This window comes from Macaca nemestrina, chromosome 1 (assembly GCF_043159975.1).
Source record: "Macaca nemestrina isolate mMacNem1 chromosome 1, mMacNem.hap1, whole genome shotgun sequence".
Taxonomy (NCBI): domain Eukaryota; kingdom Metazoa; phylum Chordata; class Mammalia; order Primates; family Cercopithecidae; genus Macaca; species Macaca nemestrina.
This window is the reverse complement of record NC_092125.1, coordinates 37,885,334-37,904,774: the sequence shown is the minus strand read 5'-3', so window position 1 is coordinate 37,904,774 and position 19,441 is coordinate 37,885,334. Positions and strand designations below refer to the sequence as shown.

The following is a 19,441-nucleotide window of genomic DNA, read 5'->3' as shown; positions in this document are numbered from 1 at the left end:
CCTTCCTTCTCCAGCAACCGCATTTCCTTCCCGTGTCCCCATGCTGCCAACGTTCCTGGAACAGTGTCTGCCCTTGCTCCTTGGACTGCTCTCTCGCAATCCCCACGACCCTTAGCTGAAGCCATTCTAAGGAAGCTCTGTGGTGACTTTCTCTTCAGCCACTGTAGTGATCTCTCCCCACCCTCCCGGCCTCTCTGTGGTAGTGTTATTACTGCCTGCTTTGTCCTCCCATGGCGAGCATTCGTCATCTTTCGTGCCACATTTCGTGGTTGCTCTCCCTCATTGCCTTCATGTTGCCACCCTTCCCTGGTTGGCTTGACACTGACCAGCCCTACTTGGCCACCATTGCCCTGGTCCTAGCTTCACTTTCGACTGCTCTCCTGTGCCCACTGCCCACCCCCATCTCCTACCCCGGTCTCTCCTACAGCCACACGTCAGGTCCTGACACTCCTCTGTTTAAAAAGTTGTTGAAAGCAATGTCACAAAGAAGTTGCTCAATCTTGTTTCTAAATGAATGAGTGGATAAAGGGATCAATGAACAAACCTATCATTTGTCCCTTGCCAAAGCCAATGACTTTGTTTGTCCAAATGATTTGCCAGCTAAACCCTCTGCATCTCAGTGCTCCCCTGTCCTAGACTCCTGGTTCTTTCTGGTGGCCTCCACCCAGGTGTCAGGATGCATCCCCTTCCCCACCATCCCCAAGACTGAGTCACCCCTCTCCCAACCTGCTTTGCGACCTGTGTTTACCTCACCCAGCGACCGGTCCTCCTCCCTGCCACCCACACCATCCCCCTCTTCAAAAACCTGTCATCCAGTTAGCTGACAAGTTCTGTGAATTCGACCTCCGTGTTACCTCTTCAAAAGTCCTCTCCTCCACCTGCCTTGTCTAGACCAGGCCTGACAGACGATGATGTATTTTTGGGTCACCACATCAGTCTCCACCTTTAATGCTCTCAGAAGTTTTAGTGTACTCAATCTTTTCATTCTCCAGCCATCTTCCTTACTGCTACTAAGGTTAGTTTTCTAACGCACAGTTCTGGTCTGAACATTTTGCTCCTCCTCAAATCTCTTCCATGACTCCCCACTGTCAATGAATAATGTCCAAACTCACTGCATTCAAGGCCGTCCAGACTCCAAACCCAAACTAACCTCTCACTGTCCTCCATTCCCACCACTCCAGCTGCAATGAACTTCAACCTGAATCCACTACCCACCCATGCACCCACCTTTGACCAGGAGGCAGGATGACATTTTATTTATCTCTGCAAGCTCCACAGTGTCTGGCATCTCTCAACAGACATCTGTTCAGCTGAACAGAGAATCTCTGCCCTTTGATCACCCTGGAAGCTCATGTGGAAATCAAGTCAGGGCACATTTTTGTCCTCTGATGAAAATGTATCCTTATTAAGTCAACCATGGAGGTGTGTGCCCTGCCCAAGGGAAACCACCACGGCTCCCTGGAAGCAGACAATTAAGACTTCGGGAGTGTGTTTCTTTCCTCAGGAGCAGTCATCACCCATCCCTTTTCTTTCATCACTTTACACAGGAGCTTCTGGAAGACCTCCAGCCGCTCCCTAATGGCAGAAAACCAGGCAACACCCGGCTGGTCTTCACGAAACTACGGAGTGACTGCTTTCTTGGGGTCAAAAGAGCTCAAGAGAAAGCACACTTCCCAGGGGTGACACCGATGACATTCAATTCCAGCTTTTATAACATGTTTTAAGGAAAATGGTCTAGCCTCCAGATATTTATGGTAAGCCCATGAGGATCCACCTTAACCACTTCCAACACTGTGGATGATCCTTGGAGAAGACCCCACAACAGCAGCTGACTGCTGAGAAAGGGGCCCACCTCCTTTTTCCAGAGAGAGACAGTAGACATCCTGGAGTCCTGCCTTCCTCCCCGACATCTCCCCTTCTAGCAAAAGCCACAAAAGGTAACAGCCCAGATTCTGTACCCTCACAGGGCGTCCCCGCTCCCAAACCTGCATTCAAGGACCTGCCATTTCTGGGCTCCCTCCTCCCCCAGCTCTGCCTCATCCCTCAACATGAGCCTCTGCCCAGCTGGACAAGTCTCCTCAACACGCCACCTCACCCTGCCCACACAGGGCCTTGGCTCTCACCTTCTTGCCTGTGAGGCCCACCCACACTCCTCTCTCCTAGCCAAACCCCAATACCAAGTTGAGGTCCCCTCCTACACGAACTCCTTTCTGACGAGTGAAAGAGTCCCGTGAGCCCAGCAAACTCCTGTGGCATTCCCTGGGAACCTGTTGCTGGCTGCCTCTCACTGGCCATGGGCTCTGGGGATCTCACGCTCCTGGCCTCGCCTGCAGTGGTGAGTGCGGTGCTGGACACCCAGCAAGCATGCCCGCAGTGGCTGCTGACAGACAGATGGACTGCCACACAGTCCAGCAGTGGCCACAGAGCAGCTACCAGCAGCCCCATGGGTGGCCCAGGAGGGAGATGGGACAACAGGAAGGAAGCAAACTTTTACTGAAGTCCAAATCACACCAGCGTGGTGTGGTGGCACTTTCATATGGAAGACCTCACTTCACACTTGGCAACGGTCCTCTTAGGTGGATGTTATCACCCCATGTTTACAGACAAGGAAACTGGGGTCCACGGCTGGGGCACTGATAAGTGACTTTCCAAGCCACATACAGTAAGCAGTGAGGCCAGGATTTGAAACATCACTGATCTCCTCAGAGCCTTGAAGAGGGAAGATCCGCCCTTCCCCACCCCTATGCTGCTGTGCTGTGTACCCCTTGTTCTGGCCAGGCCTTCGGCCATCAAAAGTCCCATTCTATTCCCACTGAAGGGCACTCCTGAGGCCCACGGAGAAGCCCCTTGACTCGGAAGTTCCAGCCTCTAGGTCACCAAGCTCCAGTCAGAACCTGCAGCCAACCAGCCCCTCCCTCTTGCATACCTTTGTTTCCTTCCAGTTGGACTCTGGCTCCAGCCTGATGGGGACCTGACACAGCCAGCCTGCCCTTCAGGCCCAGGTGTTTACTAAACAGGCTGGGCTGGTAGAAGCTCACTGTTTGCTCATGTTGGCAAGCGGCCAGAGGCAGGTCAGTCACACATGCCACTGGGGGAGGCCAGACTCTTGTGTGTGGGCCTGTCCCCATACCAAAAGCACTCTCTCCTCCCCCTGCTTCACACGGGCCCTTGCCTTTCAGCTGCCCTGGCCTTTCAGCTCTTCATGGGCAGAGTGCAAGGACAGGCTCCAGCCCCCAGGGGGCAGCAGGCAGGGCAACAGGGCTATGTCTCTGCCCACCAGCGGTCCCCAGGGCAGCTCTGCTACCTAAGGATCTGGCCACGATGCCCAAGGGCACCCAGGCTCTTCATGGCCCCGAATCTCTGGAGATTGGAATCTGTTTGAGTAGTGTTTTCCAAACACTAGAAACAACCTTGTAATGAGCTGTCAAATCAATGTATTTAATCACAGCCGTATTAAAAATAAAAGAACAGAAAATATCACAGTTTAACTGCACTCAGTAAGAATTAATCTGAAACTTGTGTTCTAGTGATAATAGATACATACCAACTTTGGGATCACAATGTAAAAATGTGTACTGCTTACAGTTGGTCACAGTAAGAAACTATTTGAGAGCTGCTGCATAGGACCTCAGAGCAGGGACCTGCCAGCTCAAGCCACTTGGCCTATGGACTGGGCACTGAGTCTCCCCTGGCCAAAACTGAGCTGCAGGTTCCTCAGGAGAGGCAGGAAAGGCTGTGCCGGGGGAGGCCACCGTGTTGGTCTGTGGACAGATGACTACCAGACTGGCCCTGCCAGGTGCTGCCGTCTGGAGACAGGGGAAGGCTGAGGAGCGCAGGGAGGGCCCTCCCAGCGCCCCGCCCACAGCCAGCCAGGCAGTTCAGGAGATGGTGACTCTCACCTGAGGCATCCAGGCTGCGTGCGCTGCGTGACATGGGGTGGCACTGAGGAGCCTCTGACCTGCTGGGCCTGGGCCACCTCCTTCATCCCTGCTGTGCCCAGCCTCTTCCAGGCAGAGTCAGAAAGCCCAGGTATCAGGCCCTGGCTGTCAACTGGTCATCCTGCCCTGGCTGCTGTACCAGTGTCAACCCCTCCCCTGGGGGCTGGGCAGTGGCTGTACCCCTGTGCCCCATGCTCACTGTGAGAAAAACATCAGCCTGTGAATGACGGTTCCTGCTGCCACACTAATTTGCCCACAGCTTCCCACTGAGGGCTGCTCACCTGGTTCAGCCAAAGGAACAGAGTGCCCTGTTTGAGTATTTTCAATTACACACCTTAGGGCCAAGGATAGCGCCATGTCCCTGCCAGGAAGGCCTTTTATTTCAAAGGGATGATTGACATGCAGTCTCTCTGCTGCCACTTTTCAATGACGTGGCAGTAGCTGTTGGTTCACCACACTGTCCAGAGACCAACCTGGTCTCAGCTAAACCCGGGGCCTGGGGGGCCCTGACCCTATGTGGTAACAGTTTAGGAAGGGACTTCTATTAGGTGTGGAAACCCTGAGTCCAGGGGGCGTTGCACTGGGCTTGAGTAACAGAAAGGTCACATGGAGTTAGAGCTGGACGTTCCTGGTGGAGCCACTGCCTTACTTCCCGGATGGATGCTGCTGGGGTAATTAAGCTGTGTTCTGGCTCACAGTTCTGTTTGAAACTTGGCCGCCCCCACCCCCAGCTCAGAGGTATCTTGTTCCAGGGACAATCCTTGGCATTTCAGCTTTCAAAGGCATTTCATAATTATTCTTAATGGCTACAGAGGAAACTGCTTTTCTAGATGCCATTCTGGTGGAAGGGTACATATTATTTATAGCTGGTGATACAGAGACAGAGATTCGAATTTGGCTTCTCTAATCTGGAAGAAAACTAATTGGATTGGAGCCAGGCCTGAGCCCAGGGGAGGGCCCTCACCATAACTGTAGCAGCCTTGCTGCTCTGGACTATCCAAGGCCTCCTATTTGAAAGCCTTGGAAGCTGTTCAGACATTAATTAAGCTGTTGATGCCCTGCGGTGGGCAGGCTGGCAGGTAAGGCATCATCAGAGATCTCGTGCCACTTTCCACCAGAGCTGGGGTGACAGAGCCCTCATGCCTTGGGTATGATAATTCCCGTGCCAGGGATCCCTGCTGCCTGAGGCACTGACATTCTGACAGTGGGGTGAAGCTATCCTGACAGGTCCCTTCTCAGCTACCTGTGGTTCAAGGCATTTGCCTGAGGAGGCTGAGGCTTGCCAGAGTGTCTGGGGTCCCTTTGTGGGGAACCACTAGGCTCCTAGAGTCTGACCCTGCCCACAGATGGGTCAGAGCCTGAATCCTGGTTTTATAGAGTTAGATCAGACCTCTAAGGCTTGGAGGTCAGGAGGGAGAGCAATCGAAGAGGACCTTGGGAGCTGGGAGCTCTCACCAGCCCAAGTGATGATCACCTCCCAGCTCAAATCACAGCAGCCGAAATCTGCCCATCCAGACACATCCCACATGGCCCTTTTCCCTTATAAAGGGAAACAGAGCAGGCCTAGCCTGCCTTCCCCTCCTGTCAGTCACACACCCTCACAGTTGGGAAGCCAGGGATGTTGAAGTCTCTGCAGACTGCGCTGTTGGTCTCCTCAGCACAGTCCAAGGCAGCGAGATTCAGGGCCGGCCTCCAGGCTGAAAAGACAAAAAAACCCAAGGGTAAATAAGAGGGGCTGGCACCCCCTCTGCCCACCCATCTCCCCCAATGCAATGCCTCACCCCTGCCAACCCCACAACACCTGATCCCAAAGCTCTTATGACAAAGGTCACACCTTCCTTGGGAAAGGACCTCTGAGATATTCCGGCTGGTCTGCATTACGATAGCATCTCTCAAAACGGAACCTGTGTTTTAGGTGATTAGCGTAAGTAACACTGCCTCAGAATGGTATCTGTTTCCCCATTACTACTATGTGAGGCCAGGGATACGGGATGAGAGATGTTGAAGGAGTCTGTCCCGCTCCTCGCCACTCCCCACCCCCACGCCCTGGGAAAAGCCCTGGTATTGCCTCTGTCCCTGGGGCCCTAAATGGGATCAGTCCAGAAGGGTGGAGAACATGCCTTAGGGGATTTGGAATTCCCCAGGGGACTCTTGGGGAAGGTTCCTGGGGCCAGAGGTACTGGTAGTGGGCAGAGTTTGAGTGACTGGGGTAAAGGGTATCAGGAACTGGGTCCCCAGCCAGAAATGAGAGCATCTGGAATCCAGGAACTGTGGGGAAAGAAGCCTTGAGGCCAGAGTCTGGCAAATTAACCTTGCCCCTGCATCAGGCCCCAGGTCAAAAGGCTGCTGGCCGCTGAAACATTGGCAGAGAGAATAATGGCACGATTCTGGGCCGAGAAGAAACAAGCTCATATACCAGGCAGCTCTCCTGAGCTCAGATTCCAGGTCAGGTGCCCCGTGAGCATCCACCAAAGTTCCACCCACACGGAGGCTGCTCCAGCTGGAAGCCAAGGTGTGCACAGAGGAAGTCACACAAGCCGTGAGAGGGCAGTGACGGGGCCAAATCATGTGGCACAGAACTCTCAAGTTTGGACCCAGCCAGGAGAGGTCGGCCCTGCAGACCAAGGCATGGGCTCAGCAGGAAAGGTGGAAACAGAGCTGAACCTAGACCGTCGGTCCAGTGGGCAGGGAACTTCCTGAGCAAGGTGGAGGGGGAGAGGATGGGCAAAGACCATGCTGCCTGGAGAGGAGGGTTTTTGGGAGGCATGGGAGCCAGAATAGAAGGGAAGAAGGGGCCAGACTGGGAGTGTTTGCCTGGACGGCTCAGGATGACCTCCATGGCAGCTGGACCCACCTGCGTCTCTGGGGCAGATGAGAGGAGAAGGAGGCCTGCCTGGTGGCAAGCACAACTTCCATTTGAAGCTCATGCCCCAGGGGCAGGGAATGGAATTTACACAGGCAGCCCACCTAGCACCCGTTATGTACAGAACACTAATATCTGAACAACATTCCTGACGGTCACAGTTTTAGCAGGACCTCTGACCCTACCTGATAAGGTTTGGATCTCGTCTCCTCCAAATTTCATGTTGAAATGTGATCTCCAATGTTAGATGAGGTGAGGTATAGTGAAAGGTATTAGACCATGGGGGCAGATCCCTCATGAACAGCTCAGCTGTGCCCTTGGTAATGAGTGAGTTCTCACTCTGACTTCTTGTAAGATCCGATTGTTTAAAATAGGGTGGCACTTCCCAACCCCCTCCTGCTTCCTCTCCTGCTTTGCCTTCTGTCATGAGTAAAAGATCCCTGAGGCCTCCCCAGAAGCTAAGCAGATGCTGTGTACAACCTCCAGAACCCTGAGCCAATTAAACCTCTTTTCTTTATAAATTACCCAGCCTCAGGTACTTATTTTTAGCAATGCAAAAACACCCTAATACTCCACCCTAGAACTTAACTCCTTACAATGTCTGAGAAAAACACAATTGCAGAAGGTATCAGAGCTCCTAAGAACACCTTATGCCTGGGGAAGGAGTGTTACCCTCACCTCCATGAGACAGATGCAGGAAAAGCCTGGCACACCCTGACGCATCCCTGGAAAGAAGGCAACTAAGTTGGCCCCTCTTGGGGCTGATACAAGGGAGGGGGCTCTGAGAGCTTGAAGGAAGGCCTGTGGCCACAACACCCCCTTCTTTCCCCACCTTTTTTGCTGGTAGTCTGCTTTTGGCATTGCAGCTTCTGGACTCCTTGTAGGAGGGAGGTGGCTGGGGAGCTGGGGAGAGGAAGTGGATGGAGGTATTTACCAGAGTCAGACTTCAAAAGTATTTAGCAGAGTCAGGTGAGCCACATCCTAGGATGCCATTTCCCCAACTTCCTCAACACCCCCCACCACACACTTTTTGGGGAGCTTTCTTGACTCCCTTAGCACACAAGGATAGCAACCTGAGCCTATCCAAGTATCTGCAAGCTGGGGTGCATCCTTTGGCTTTAAACCTCACCTCCAAGGTAGCCTGTACAAAGGCAGGTATGGTCAGGGCCTGCTGCACGCCAGGCCCAGGATGCAATCCCTCTGCCCCTACCATGGGATTGCTGATCCCAACCTGCCTCCACATCCTGTCCACTCTCCCTCTGAAATCTCTTCCCCCACCCAAACCTCCATCTCCTCATGCCTGTCCTAGGTTGGCATGAACCCATGATCTGGTTTTTTACTGACCTCACCTCCAACCTACCCTCCGTGTCCCATGAGCTAGTACAGGTTCTCATGGCAGGGCCTCTAGAGAAATATCAACATATTATTTCTCTCCTGGTGAGGTTCTAATGTGCTCCACCCCTCACTGGCCTCTCTAGCCATCAAATGATCTTTTCTTTCTGTGGATCTGAGTATGTCAATCTCTATTCAACAGTCTCTGGGGGCTCTAACTAACTTTAGAAGAAAACCTACAACCAGAAGGCGGTTCTTCTTTTGGCCTCTGTCCACATATCCAGCCTCCTCTTACAGTTATTTTACATTAAATTAAGTCACAGATATTCATAAAATAACATTTCTAAGTAAATTAAAATACTGAAACATTAATTGCTGAACATAAGTTTAAAGTATATATGCTTTGGCATCTTGTTTTTGTATGGCATAGAGAATACAATTGGGTCTGTAATAAGCACAAAAAGCTGAGGAAACATGTTTCTAGAAATTATGAAATGGTGAATGTTAATGGAAGACAGTTCACAATGCTTGCTAGTTTTCACTAGAAATTAAGATTACTAAGGAGTAAAAACTAATTAATATAAGCAACTAAAACTAGAAATAATAAGGGACATAATTCTGTATGCAAGGGAAGTATGGCATGGTTTACAAAGGAAGCCATAAAATATAAGGATGTATTTTGATTAAGGGAAAAAGAGTCATTTTGTTCTAGAGTGACTGGTTATTTCACAATGAGAAAGAGGAAGAGTACAGGACAAACTAACGGATACAAGGAAGTTGTGAAGAGAAAAGAACTTCAAGTGTGGTCAAATGGGCTAACTTATAGTTTTTGTGTGTTTTTTTAATGAGCCTTAATATCAAAAGTACACTGATGAAAAATCAGAATTTGGTCCTCTCTGTTAAAACAAGGTTTTCTTGAAGTATTGATCTGTTCTTAAAAGGAAATAGTGAAAGGTTTTTCTGTACCTTGTAGGTAATTATCCTAAGAAGGATCCTTTGTTTTATCAAGATGATTCCCTGTGCTTCGTGTTGTCTTTATTAGGTCTTTGATTACTTAAGAAAATAGAGTCCTCTCTATAAAAGAGCTAAGATTTTTTTCTGCAACAGTGTAACATTCTATATTTTCCTTTTGAAATCTTTTAATTATCATTCTGGTTAGATGAATGACTGTGACTTAACAGTGACCTGTGATCCAATTTGATCAAGTGATTTTTTTGTTTTGCTTTTTTGTTTTTGTTTTGAGATAAAGTCTCACTATGTCATCCAGGCTGGAGTGCAGTGGTGCGATCGTGGCTCACTTGTCTGCCACCTCCTGGGCTCAAGTAATTCTCCATCTCAGCTGCTTAAGCAGCTGGGCCCACAGGTGCACACCACCACACCTGGCTAATTTTTTAAAAATTTTCTATAGAAATAGGGTCTCCCTATTTTGCCCAGACTGGTCTCGAACCCATAGGCTCAAGGTAACCTCCTGCCTCGGCCTCCCAAAGTGTTGGGATTACCGTCATGAGCCACCATGCCCAGCCTGATTAAGTGTTTTAATTTTAAACCTTTGATATTTTGTACAAACTTCCCAAAATCAAATTCTAAATTAAGGCTTTCTGAACTTGAAGTAACTTTGGAACATTCCAGAGGGCCCTGGAACATCTCAAAGATTCTGCAAAGGAGAGATATTAAACTATAGTTAGGCTCATTTGACGTATTAATTATATGGGAAGCATTGTCAAACAAGAAATGATGTTTAATCTTCTTTGAGTTATATTTATTAATGTGTATATATAATTGTTACTAATGTGTATCCCCAAAATTATATGATATTCCTAGAAATATGATGTATTATCAGCCTTAATTTCGGTTATTAGGTTAAAATGTTATATGCACAGCAATAACCAAATTTCCTTGTCAATTGTGTCATTATTATTATGAACTCTCATCAGATCTTTACCACAAACATTTTAAGTCTTATTGTCTACAGTTAATTGCTTTATTCTGTTTTTCTAAAAGCTTTTTGCTAAGCAACTATAATCCTAAAGTGCTTCATCTTCAAGGAGATCCACGGAAAAGTCTCTGATAAGTACCATTTCTGATAACTTCGAGATAATATGATTGGACTAGCAAAGAATTTCCAGAACTCTAATGAAAAAACTGATGGGTCTGCAGAACTGATAACCAAGATCAAGCAGAACAAGAATTAATTACATGAGACTAAATGAACCAATGAAGAATTATGGGTTGTTATGGTTTTTAAATTTGAAAAGTTGTTGGTTCTTTCTAATGTTTTGTTGTCCTTATTTAAGAAAACTTATTTTCTTTTAAGCTATCTATAGTTTTCAGCAAGTTGGTAAGTATACTCTTGTGAACAAAAATGGAAACATTTTCTCCCTATAAGACCTCTCTGGAATTCAGAAACTATTTGTGAATATTCTTATTTTTATGGCAATACTGTTATTTGCATAAGTTCAATAAGCATCTGCTCTCTTTATAACAAGATACAATAGGAAACACTGGTGATGTTACCGAGGTTTTGAGTGTGATGCCATACTTGAGAATATATGTACGATGAATCTACAGGTACTGCAGGTAAAATCTAAAGTTGGGCTTGGTTTGGCTTCCTAGCCTTGAGAGGTTATTAAAAGTCCAATCTGAGATTTCCTATCGATAAGTTCCAGCAAAGCAAACTTAAGAAGAGCCTATGTGATCAATCACTATCCTTGCCACACTTATATAAATAATCAGGCCAAGTTTGATGAGACTAAACATACTCTGCGAGCAAATTAGTCTTACCCTGACTATTCTATTCTATTCTATTCTATTCTATTCTATTCTATTCTATTTTGGATGGAGTCTTGCTCTGTAATCTAGGCTGGAGTGCAGTGGCGCGATCTCGGCTCACTGTGACCTCTGCCTCTCACTTACCCTGATTATCTTTGGTAGAAATGGGGGTGACTACAGAGAGAAAAAATATGTTCCTGAAGAAAAACTATAGTACATCTGTTATTAGATTGTAGCCTTGTTGATCATTTTCAAGTTTTTATCATCTACCTATAAGATGGATTGCATCCTGAATTCTTCCAGTTTCTTCCAATAACTAGCTACAATTCTCCAACTAAGAACAAGAACTGTTCTGTGCCTAAAGCCCTAGAAGCAGAAGCTGAACAACTTCAAGGGACAAGTCTCATGCCTGATGTGTAAGCCACACAAAGAGTTCACCAAAATGCCCAATGCCATAACCAGAGACAATCAAACTGCAAACCAGGACAAGAAGTTGACAATTTCATGCTTTCCCAAAACATCTGAACAAGAGATTCATTGGAATAAGTCTTCCACTTTATCCTTGATTACGTCTACCTTTTTTTGTCTGGCAGGATAATGCTGTAGTCAGAATTTCACAATCAGTGGCTTCTGGGGGTAACTTCATGAAATGTTGGATTTGTCACGCTCAACCCAGATCTTTACATGACCAAAGGGATCCTTTACTCCACCCAGGGGGTAACCTCCGCAACATCCCTAACACAACTATTGTTCAAACTGTACTAGTGGTCCCTTTTATAGAGTCAGACTTTTAGACCCATGTGTTCTTACTCCCTGCTTTAATTTAACCCAGTCATGGGATGCTAGATAATAGAAATGCTACCTATTAGCGGAACAGGGAATCGGTGCAATTGCTGACACTTTTTGTTGCACATGGATAGATACATAGGGTATTGAGACTCAGTCGCAAAAAATGAACAAATAGTACTCGGTTAAAAAGGGTAAATTCCTCATCTGGCTCACTCTTTCATCTCTTCGATTTTAGCTGGTTTGGTTCATGGGTCCATGGCTAGGCGGCATATTGTAAACTCTCAGTATTATCCTGGGGAGAGTCATTATAGTAGTTTCCCTGTTACACTGTATCCTCTCAAAAAGTCTTAAATGTCTTTATGCAGTCATCTGCCGAATGCTAAATGGTCTCTCTCCAGCGTGAAATGATCAAAACTCCAAGTAACACGTGATAATGAGCATACCTTAACCTATAAATGATGTGTTAAGACTGAAAACCCAGGCCGGGCGCGGTGGCTCAAGCCTGTAATCCCAGCACTTTGGGAGGCCGAGACGGGCAGATCATGAGGGCAGGAGATCCAGACCATCCTGGCTAACATGGTGAAACCCTATCTCTACTAAAAGATACAAAGAATTAGCCGGGCGAGGTGGCGGGCGCCTGTAGTCCCAGCTACTCGGGAGGCTGAGGCAGGAGAATGGCGTGAACCCGGGAGGCGGAGCTTGCAGTGAGCTGCGATAAGGCCACTGCACTCCAGCCTGGGCGACAGAGCGAGACTCGGTCTCAGAAAAAAAAAAAAAAAAGACTGAAAACCCAAAATGATGATTACTGAGAGTAGTGCTGATGTCCTGTTTTAGTAACACTCTCACCTAGGTGAGAACCTGACCAAAAGGGGAGAATTGTTAAATATTTCTAGGAGGCCACTGGTGGGGACTGAGCTCCTTCCTGCACAAGGCCCAAGAGACCAAACCATGATGGAGTCCCTCAAGCTGAAGTCCCATGCCACAAGCCAAAACTAAGCTGTTGATCTGACCTTCCAAGAAATCAGGAGAGAGTGAGATAACAGTCAAATCTCCAAACAAGCCAGTTTCAGTCAACATAAGGAAGTCTCTGCTTTAACCTTTAAAAGCGACCGAAATAACCCATCTGATTTTTGATCTGTTTCTGTTTTCTTCAGCCTTTTTCTGTCTATAAAGCCAAACTCCTCTGCTCAGCTCATCAGAATACTCATTTTGTAAGAGAGAATGTGCTGCTGCCTGATTCTAGAATCACAATAAAAGCCAGTTAAGATTTTTGATTGTGGTGTAATTTTGTCTTTTGACAAGTAACAGGAAATGGAATAGAGAAGGTCCTTATCTGAGTGCTCCATTGTTAAAGCAAAGCTGCATTTAAGCTTTACTGTCAAAGCAATGCAGAGTTGAGTGACAGAGACTTTCTGAAGTGTCAGGTGACTTAAATGCCTAACACCAAAATGATCACTAGTATCAGTCCAGCTCTACCAGTGGGGAGAAAACCTTTTCCTGGTGCAGTTACTGCTCTGAACAGAGTAATTTTTGTACCTACAACAGAATAAATGGACTAATGGAGAGGGGAAGGGTGGCAAGGCAAGAGAAGCTGGACGGCTGTAAATTTTGGAGTGATGGGTGAGAGGATGCCCTGTGGTGAGGGTGTTGTGGGGATTCTGCTGAGACCCCTCCGGGGGCTTGGTCTGGAGTCAAGGGCAGCATCCCTGCCCCACTCACAAGTTCAGGGAAGGCACTGGGTGGAGTAGGAAGCCTTGCTTGGAGTTTAACTGGTTGCAGCACCGTGAGCTCCACATGTGTCTCTGGACCTCTGCTTCCTCCTGGATCAGCGAGGGCCAGGATGAATGATCTCTAATGCCCCTTCCAGCTCTGACAACCGTTCAAGTGCTGGATGGCAAAAAAACTCTTAACAAGAAACATGCAGCCTCCGAGTGTTAAGTGGGTCTGGGCTTCAGATGTAAGAGGCACAGATGTACCCAACCACAAAGAGCCAGCGAGACCTGGTGGTCTAGTGACCAGAAGCTACCAACCCTCAGCTCTGGGACTCTACACCGAAGTCTTCAGGAGTTCTCCTGACACAGGGTTGGTTTATGCCCTGTCCAGCTAGTCAGCACTATGCGGTCACCAACTCATGCCTTCCTTCCTCCTTGCTGACAGTTTCTGGGCAGTGACATCACTGGATGGACAAAATGCCTTCCCTACCCCTCACACCTGGCTGACACCCCCAGTCTGAGTCAAGATGATCCACGGCACCAGCAGAAGGTTCTACACTCACACCGTCATTTGGAATCCTGTGAGGCTCAGGCCACTGGCCACCATGAACTTGCAGTGGGCTCCTACTCTGTACCAAGCTCTGGTGCTGGGAATCACAGGTACACATAGCAGATGTGGCCTGTGCCCTGGAAGAGAAGGGGGACAAAACCAACACAGCTCACTGTCACTCAAACACACACCTTACGAACCTCACCTTCGTAGCTTGGCACACACTGTTTTTCCACCTGGAATATCCTTCCTCCTCCACCCACCTCTCTACCTGCCCAGGCTCCAGAGAGCCAAAAAGAGCTGGAGTCAATGGCCTCCTCCAGCATCTGTGTAAACCTGGCAAGTTACTTATCTGTTTAAAAAAAAAGAGGAAGACAATATCCATAGCTCAGATATTTTCCGGGGTAAGGATTGTCATAATAATGGCCTGTGAAGGCCCTTAGCAAACTGCTGGCATAAGGCAAGCATGTAATAAATAACCACTGGCATGAAGGCCTTTGGTGATGAGATTAGCCCTCTGTGACTTTCCTCCCCTGGGTTCCTACAAGAAATGGCTGAACCACTCCTTTGGCCTTTTTCAAACACAGCTTTGTAACAATTGCCAATTTTCCTTCTGTGAGTAGTTCATTTCCCCAACTGCAATGCAAACAATGCTTATCACTCAACAAATATTTGCTGATTGATTAGCCAGTGAATAGCAATGAAGGCCCAGGATACTACCAATTTCCCAAACATATGGTGGGAGCTGCTCTGTAATAGAAAGGGGGTGAACCAGGTTCTCAGAAACACATGCTCAGCCCCAGGGCAGCATCTGCCCTAGAGAATCTACTGCCCTAGTCACTGAAGAAATGAACCCTATTCAGTCAGATTAAATGCCTGAAGCCAGCCAAGTATGGCTGCAAAATTCTTCTCTCTCCCCGTGACCTTCACTCTGTCTCTGTTCCTGCCTCAGGATACAGGTGTCCTCAGCAGAGAGCATGGGCCATACTCACACAGCCCAGGGTGGGATGAGAGCAGCCCTCTGCAGGCCCACAACCAATCTTTCTCAAGAAACCTCAGGACAGAGATGAAGTGAGACCAATCCGAGCTTCTTAGCAGGGCCTCACCAGCGAATACCCCTTTGGGTTAGAGTGGAGGACATTCTTCATTGCAGGCTGACAGCAGATTCTGCCAGTAGCCTCCCAACACCATCTGGTTCAAGGGCTGACACACCAATGGCTCACAGGAGACCTCCAGCTTCCACTGAAATCTCCCACCTCCCATTTACCCTGGATCATCCCCACAGGCTTTGATCCTTCCATTTCCTTTTCAGAGGTTAAATTCTGATTTCGCTTTCTTATTTTAAAGAAAGGCTCCATGCACTGGGGAATCCCGTTTGGAAGTGGTAACCCTCATCCAGGAGCAGACTGGGTCAGTATCTAGATATGCAACTCATAGAAAAACTAAAACTCTGCATTGCAAGAGGCTAAACATGTGAGTCAGCTGGAAGCTAATCTTTCCCTCCAGCACTCTCAAGAAGGAAGAAATTCAAGACTAAGTCCATCTGCAACCATTGAACACCTCTTGTAGCCTCAAAGTGGAAAGTGATCAGGGAATTTTTATGATGTTCATGCCCACAATGTCCCCTGAGATTTACCTTCTCTTAGGTGTTCCACTTCCATGATCCGTGTTCTTTCTTCCTCCTCCCCTGACCAGATGTGTTGACATCACTCCTTCCCTGACCAAATGTGTTGAAATGGTGTGAAACACTGCTCAGAAAGGCTGGTTCAGCTAATGGGACCAGTGAAGTATGTGGGCAAGTGTAAACTGAAGGTCAAAACAGCTTATAAGTTTCATTTAAAAATAATTTTCCAGGACCATGTGGCTAAAAGACGTAGGCATGGTTCCATCTAGCCACTTCAGAAACCAATCTGCAAGCTGCTCAGGAAAGAGGGAGGATGAGTCTGAAAACTAACATCTACAAAGGCACTATTCTACCACAAAGAGTTGAGTTTATCAAGAAATACCGACAGCAGAGAAGGAGAACAAGGGTTCCAGTTCCGCTTTCTCTAGAAAGATGCCTATTTCCAAAGACGCCCACAGTTCTCATTCAGTGACCATTTCAGGGCAGGAGCCCGGGCTAGCGACCTAGCACCAGAATCAGGAAGTAGCTCCATTCAGAGGCAGCAAGTCAGGAACAAATCACTGTCACTACACCACTCCCGCCCGCCAAATGCCCACTACCTGGGTTAGGTGGATGTGTGACACCACAGGAATCTTTAAATTGTGGAAAGGAAACTATGAGACAACGTATGCCCAGTACTTAGTAAGGTGCCTGAAATGATAGGTGCTCCATAAATATTAATTACTATTATTACCATAGTTCCTCGACTCTAAGTCTTAAGTGTTTCAAAATTTTAGCATTTCTGTAATAGAGTTCCCCTTAAAATCTCTATACATGTAGTGGTTTTTTCCTATCCTCTACCCCTTGGGCTGTCACAAAATGAACAGTGTGTCTCACAGCTGATGTCTTGGAATCCAGGAAATATAGTTTTGATGCCCCAACCTGTGATTGGGAACACGGAGCAAGAGCCAAACATGCACCAAAGGCCTCTGGGTGCATGGAGTTAAAACATTAGGGTCTGAGCGGGGGAAGAGAGAGAAGGATGTGGCCCGGAAGCTAAGGAGCTGGAGGCGGCAGGTCAGGAGAGGCCCAGAACAGAGATACCTCCATCAAAAACAAAAATGAGAAAGGAAGTCTATGTACCACTTCGGTCAACCAGTCGAGGGAGTGGAGAAAGGTGGTGGGGAGGCAAAATGAATGCCCGTTCCCTTTTCTCCCCAGCACTGACCCACAGCAGCTAAGGAACCTGGCAGGAAAGCGACATGGGTCCCTGGACGAGAGGAAGAGGACTGCCACAAGGCTGGACCAGGAAGCTGTAAGGTGTCAGCGGACCATGCGGAGGAAGGAACAAAGGAGACCCCTCTCTGGGGAGGAGGCAGTAACCTGGCGGGGGACGAACCGGGCAAGCAGGGCAAGTCTGGGGGACCAGGCCGCGGAGAGGGGAGAGAAGCTCCGGATGAGGGCCAAGAGGAAAAGGCAAGGGAGCGGGAGCCAAAAATGGAGATGAGAAACATGAAGGTGGGGGTCGCGGGATGCGCGGAGAGGAAGAGGTGGGCGGAGGTGACTGGAAGAGGGACGTGCTCCCGGAGTAAGGGGCTGCCCGCGGGGCAGGTGGAGGGGTCGGGGCGGCGGGGCACGGGGGAGCGGGCTGCCGCCGCTTCTCACCTTTGACGTCTTCGGCCAGCGCCTTCCACGTCGGGGCGAAGGCGATGCAGTGGCCGCACCAAGAGGCGAAGAACTCCACGGCCCAAGCGCCGCGAGAGCCCAGCACCGCGCCGTGCACCGTGTCCGCCTGCAGCAGCGTCAGCGGGTCGGAAGGCGAGTAGAGCGCCGAGCGCGGGGCCGCGCCAGCGCCGGGAACCGCGAGCAGCAACAGTAGCAGCAGCAGCAGCGACGGCAGCGGCCCGGAGCCGCGGCCGCACCTCCCCATCCTCGGCGCTGCGCTCACCACCACACGCAAGTACCGGATGAGTCGGGTCCCAGCGCCGCTGCACCGCCTGCCTCCGCCCGCAAGGAGGAGCCACGTGGCCCCGCCCCTGAGCCCCCGCCCTCCGTGGCCGACCCCGTCCCCCCACCCCCCGCCCCGCCCCTCAGGCCTCGCCTGGGCCCAGGAGCGGGAGGGGCTGAGCTTGCTGCTGGGGCTGGCCGTGGCCGGGCGGTGAGCCATCCTTTCGCGGTCCGCCGAGGCCTCAGAGCTGCGCAAGCCGGGTTCCCGCCTCAGGCCCCAGGAGGCGAGGTGTACAGTCCGGTCCCTGGAGCTCCATCCCCAAGGAAAGGAATGGAGCGCCCGCTGAGCAGTCGCTGCGGGGAACTCGCGGAGGTTGTTTGGCCTGTCACGGCCCCCGTATCCAACGGAAGAGGAGTCCGTTGGAATAGACGACCCGGATTTCTGCTGTTTTAGGGCAGTTCCTGGGCTCCCGCAAAGCGATGAGACGTTGTGAATTAGATGCAGGTGGGAGAGAAAAGGGACGCGTGGTCTGCGACCACCAAGACCCCACAGGATCAGATGCACCCACCCCTGCTGATGTCCGTGACCATCTAAAGGGGAACATCATTTGAGGGGCCCTACTCATGGATCAGAAGCCCCTTCTCTACTGTGGGGTGTGCTGGGTTGGCGGGCCGTTGCCGTGGAATCGGTTTCCTCAGGACCCACATCTGGCCACCTTCATAAGGTTGTTAGGGCGATTCCAAGATTCGGGGTTACCGGCAGCCCAGATCCCCCACATCCGACTCTTCAGCCCACTCAGAACTCTCCACGCTGACTCACATATCCCTGTCGCAGGTAGCCTGAACAACTCACCTGGTGTTCATGGGCACTAAGGTGTTAATGGATTTTCTCTAGTTACCTTTGCAGCTCCACTGTTTTGAGTGATTTATTTTAAGGGGAGAAGGTGCTCCTCAGAGGGTTGTCACGGTAATATTTTTCCTTTGTGTCTGCCAGGTTAGTCCCCTTCACCTGTAAGAGCTTTGAACTTAGATTTGTTATTTATACAAGTTTTACTGAGTGGTGTCATGCCAGGCACTTGTTTAGGTATAAGGATAAGGCAGTAAACAAAATATAGACTCTAGGGACGTGGAACTTACATTCCAGTAGGGGTAAAGAGATGATACATAAGTAAATGTAAATCAGATGGTGACCGATGTTATGAAGAAATGTAGACTAGGGTAAGAATAGAGTGGCAGAGGAGGTGCTATTTTATACACGAAGATCAGGGACAGGTCTACCTTCAATATTTGCTAGAATTGAGTCAGTAGTACAAACGGAGGCCCACATACCATGTCTACATATTTTAAAACTACAAATTAAACTGTAATGCAAAATTCCTATCTTTTTATCTTGACATGTATACCTTCATCATAATCTGGAAAGCCACATTTAAGTTTAGGATTCTTGGACCCTTCTGAGATATGCCCTTGAATGCAGTGCTTTGGAGGGGGAACATGTCCTTGGCCCTCAGCCTTCCTTCTCTTGGCACCCCAGCACTGTCCCATACTTCAAATGTCCTTGTGCCCACACCTATAACGAATACATCTGCACATCAGAGTTTTGTCCACACCTCCTACAAATAGCCTCCCCTTAAACACCCCTTGCTCCTCAGGAGGACAGACCTTGGGAAAGGCTGATGCAGCCTGTAGCTGGTGACCTGTTGCTATTGGGGCACTAGGTTCTAGGGTCCCAGGTACTCACAGTATGCTATAAAAAGGGGAGAGGGGCAAGACCTTTCAGTGAGTACATCCCGTTGGCCTGTGGGCTTCTTGCTCTATGTAAAGGAACATGGACGGAAGAGAATCAGGTGCTCAGAGCCCTAGACTGGAGCTCCTCTTGCCCCAGTCTTAAGGCAGTTCTAAAGAGGTAACATTTGAGCCAAAGACCTAAATGAAGTA

The 19,441-nt window shown here is 49.1% G+C and overlaps 1 protein-coding gene across 2 annotated transcripts in view; it reads right to left on the bottom strand.

Moving 5' to 3' along the window:
- LOC105484516 (quiescin sulfhydryl oxidase 1) overlaps positions 1-17,554 on the bottom strand; it is a 44,359-nt gene extending 26,805 nt beyond the window's left edge. Inside the window, exons 1-2 of one of the 2 annotated variants that reach the window (XM_011746227.2) lie at positions 17,222-17,554; positions 5,535-5,635 (exon numbers count right to left, since the gene is read on the bottom strand). In XM_011746227.2, coding sequence (XP_011744529.2) covers positions 5,535-5,635; positions 17,222-17,486 — 366 coding nt within the window. In that variant the 5' untranslated portion in view covers positions 17,487-17,554. The remainder of the gene's footprint in view (positions 1-5,534; positions 5,636-17,221) is intronic. The other variant, XM_011746228.2, reaches the window with a different exon arrangement.
- Between the last annotated feature and the right edge of the window lie 1,887 nt (positions 17,555-19,441).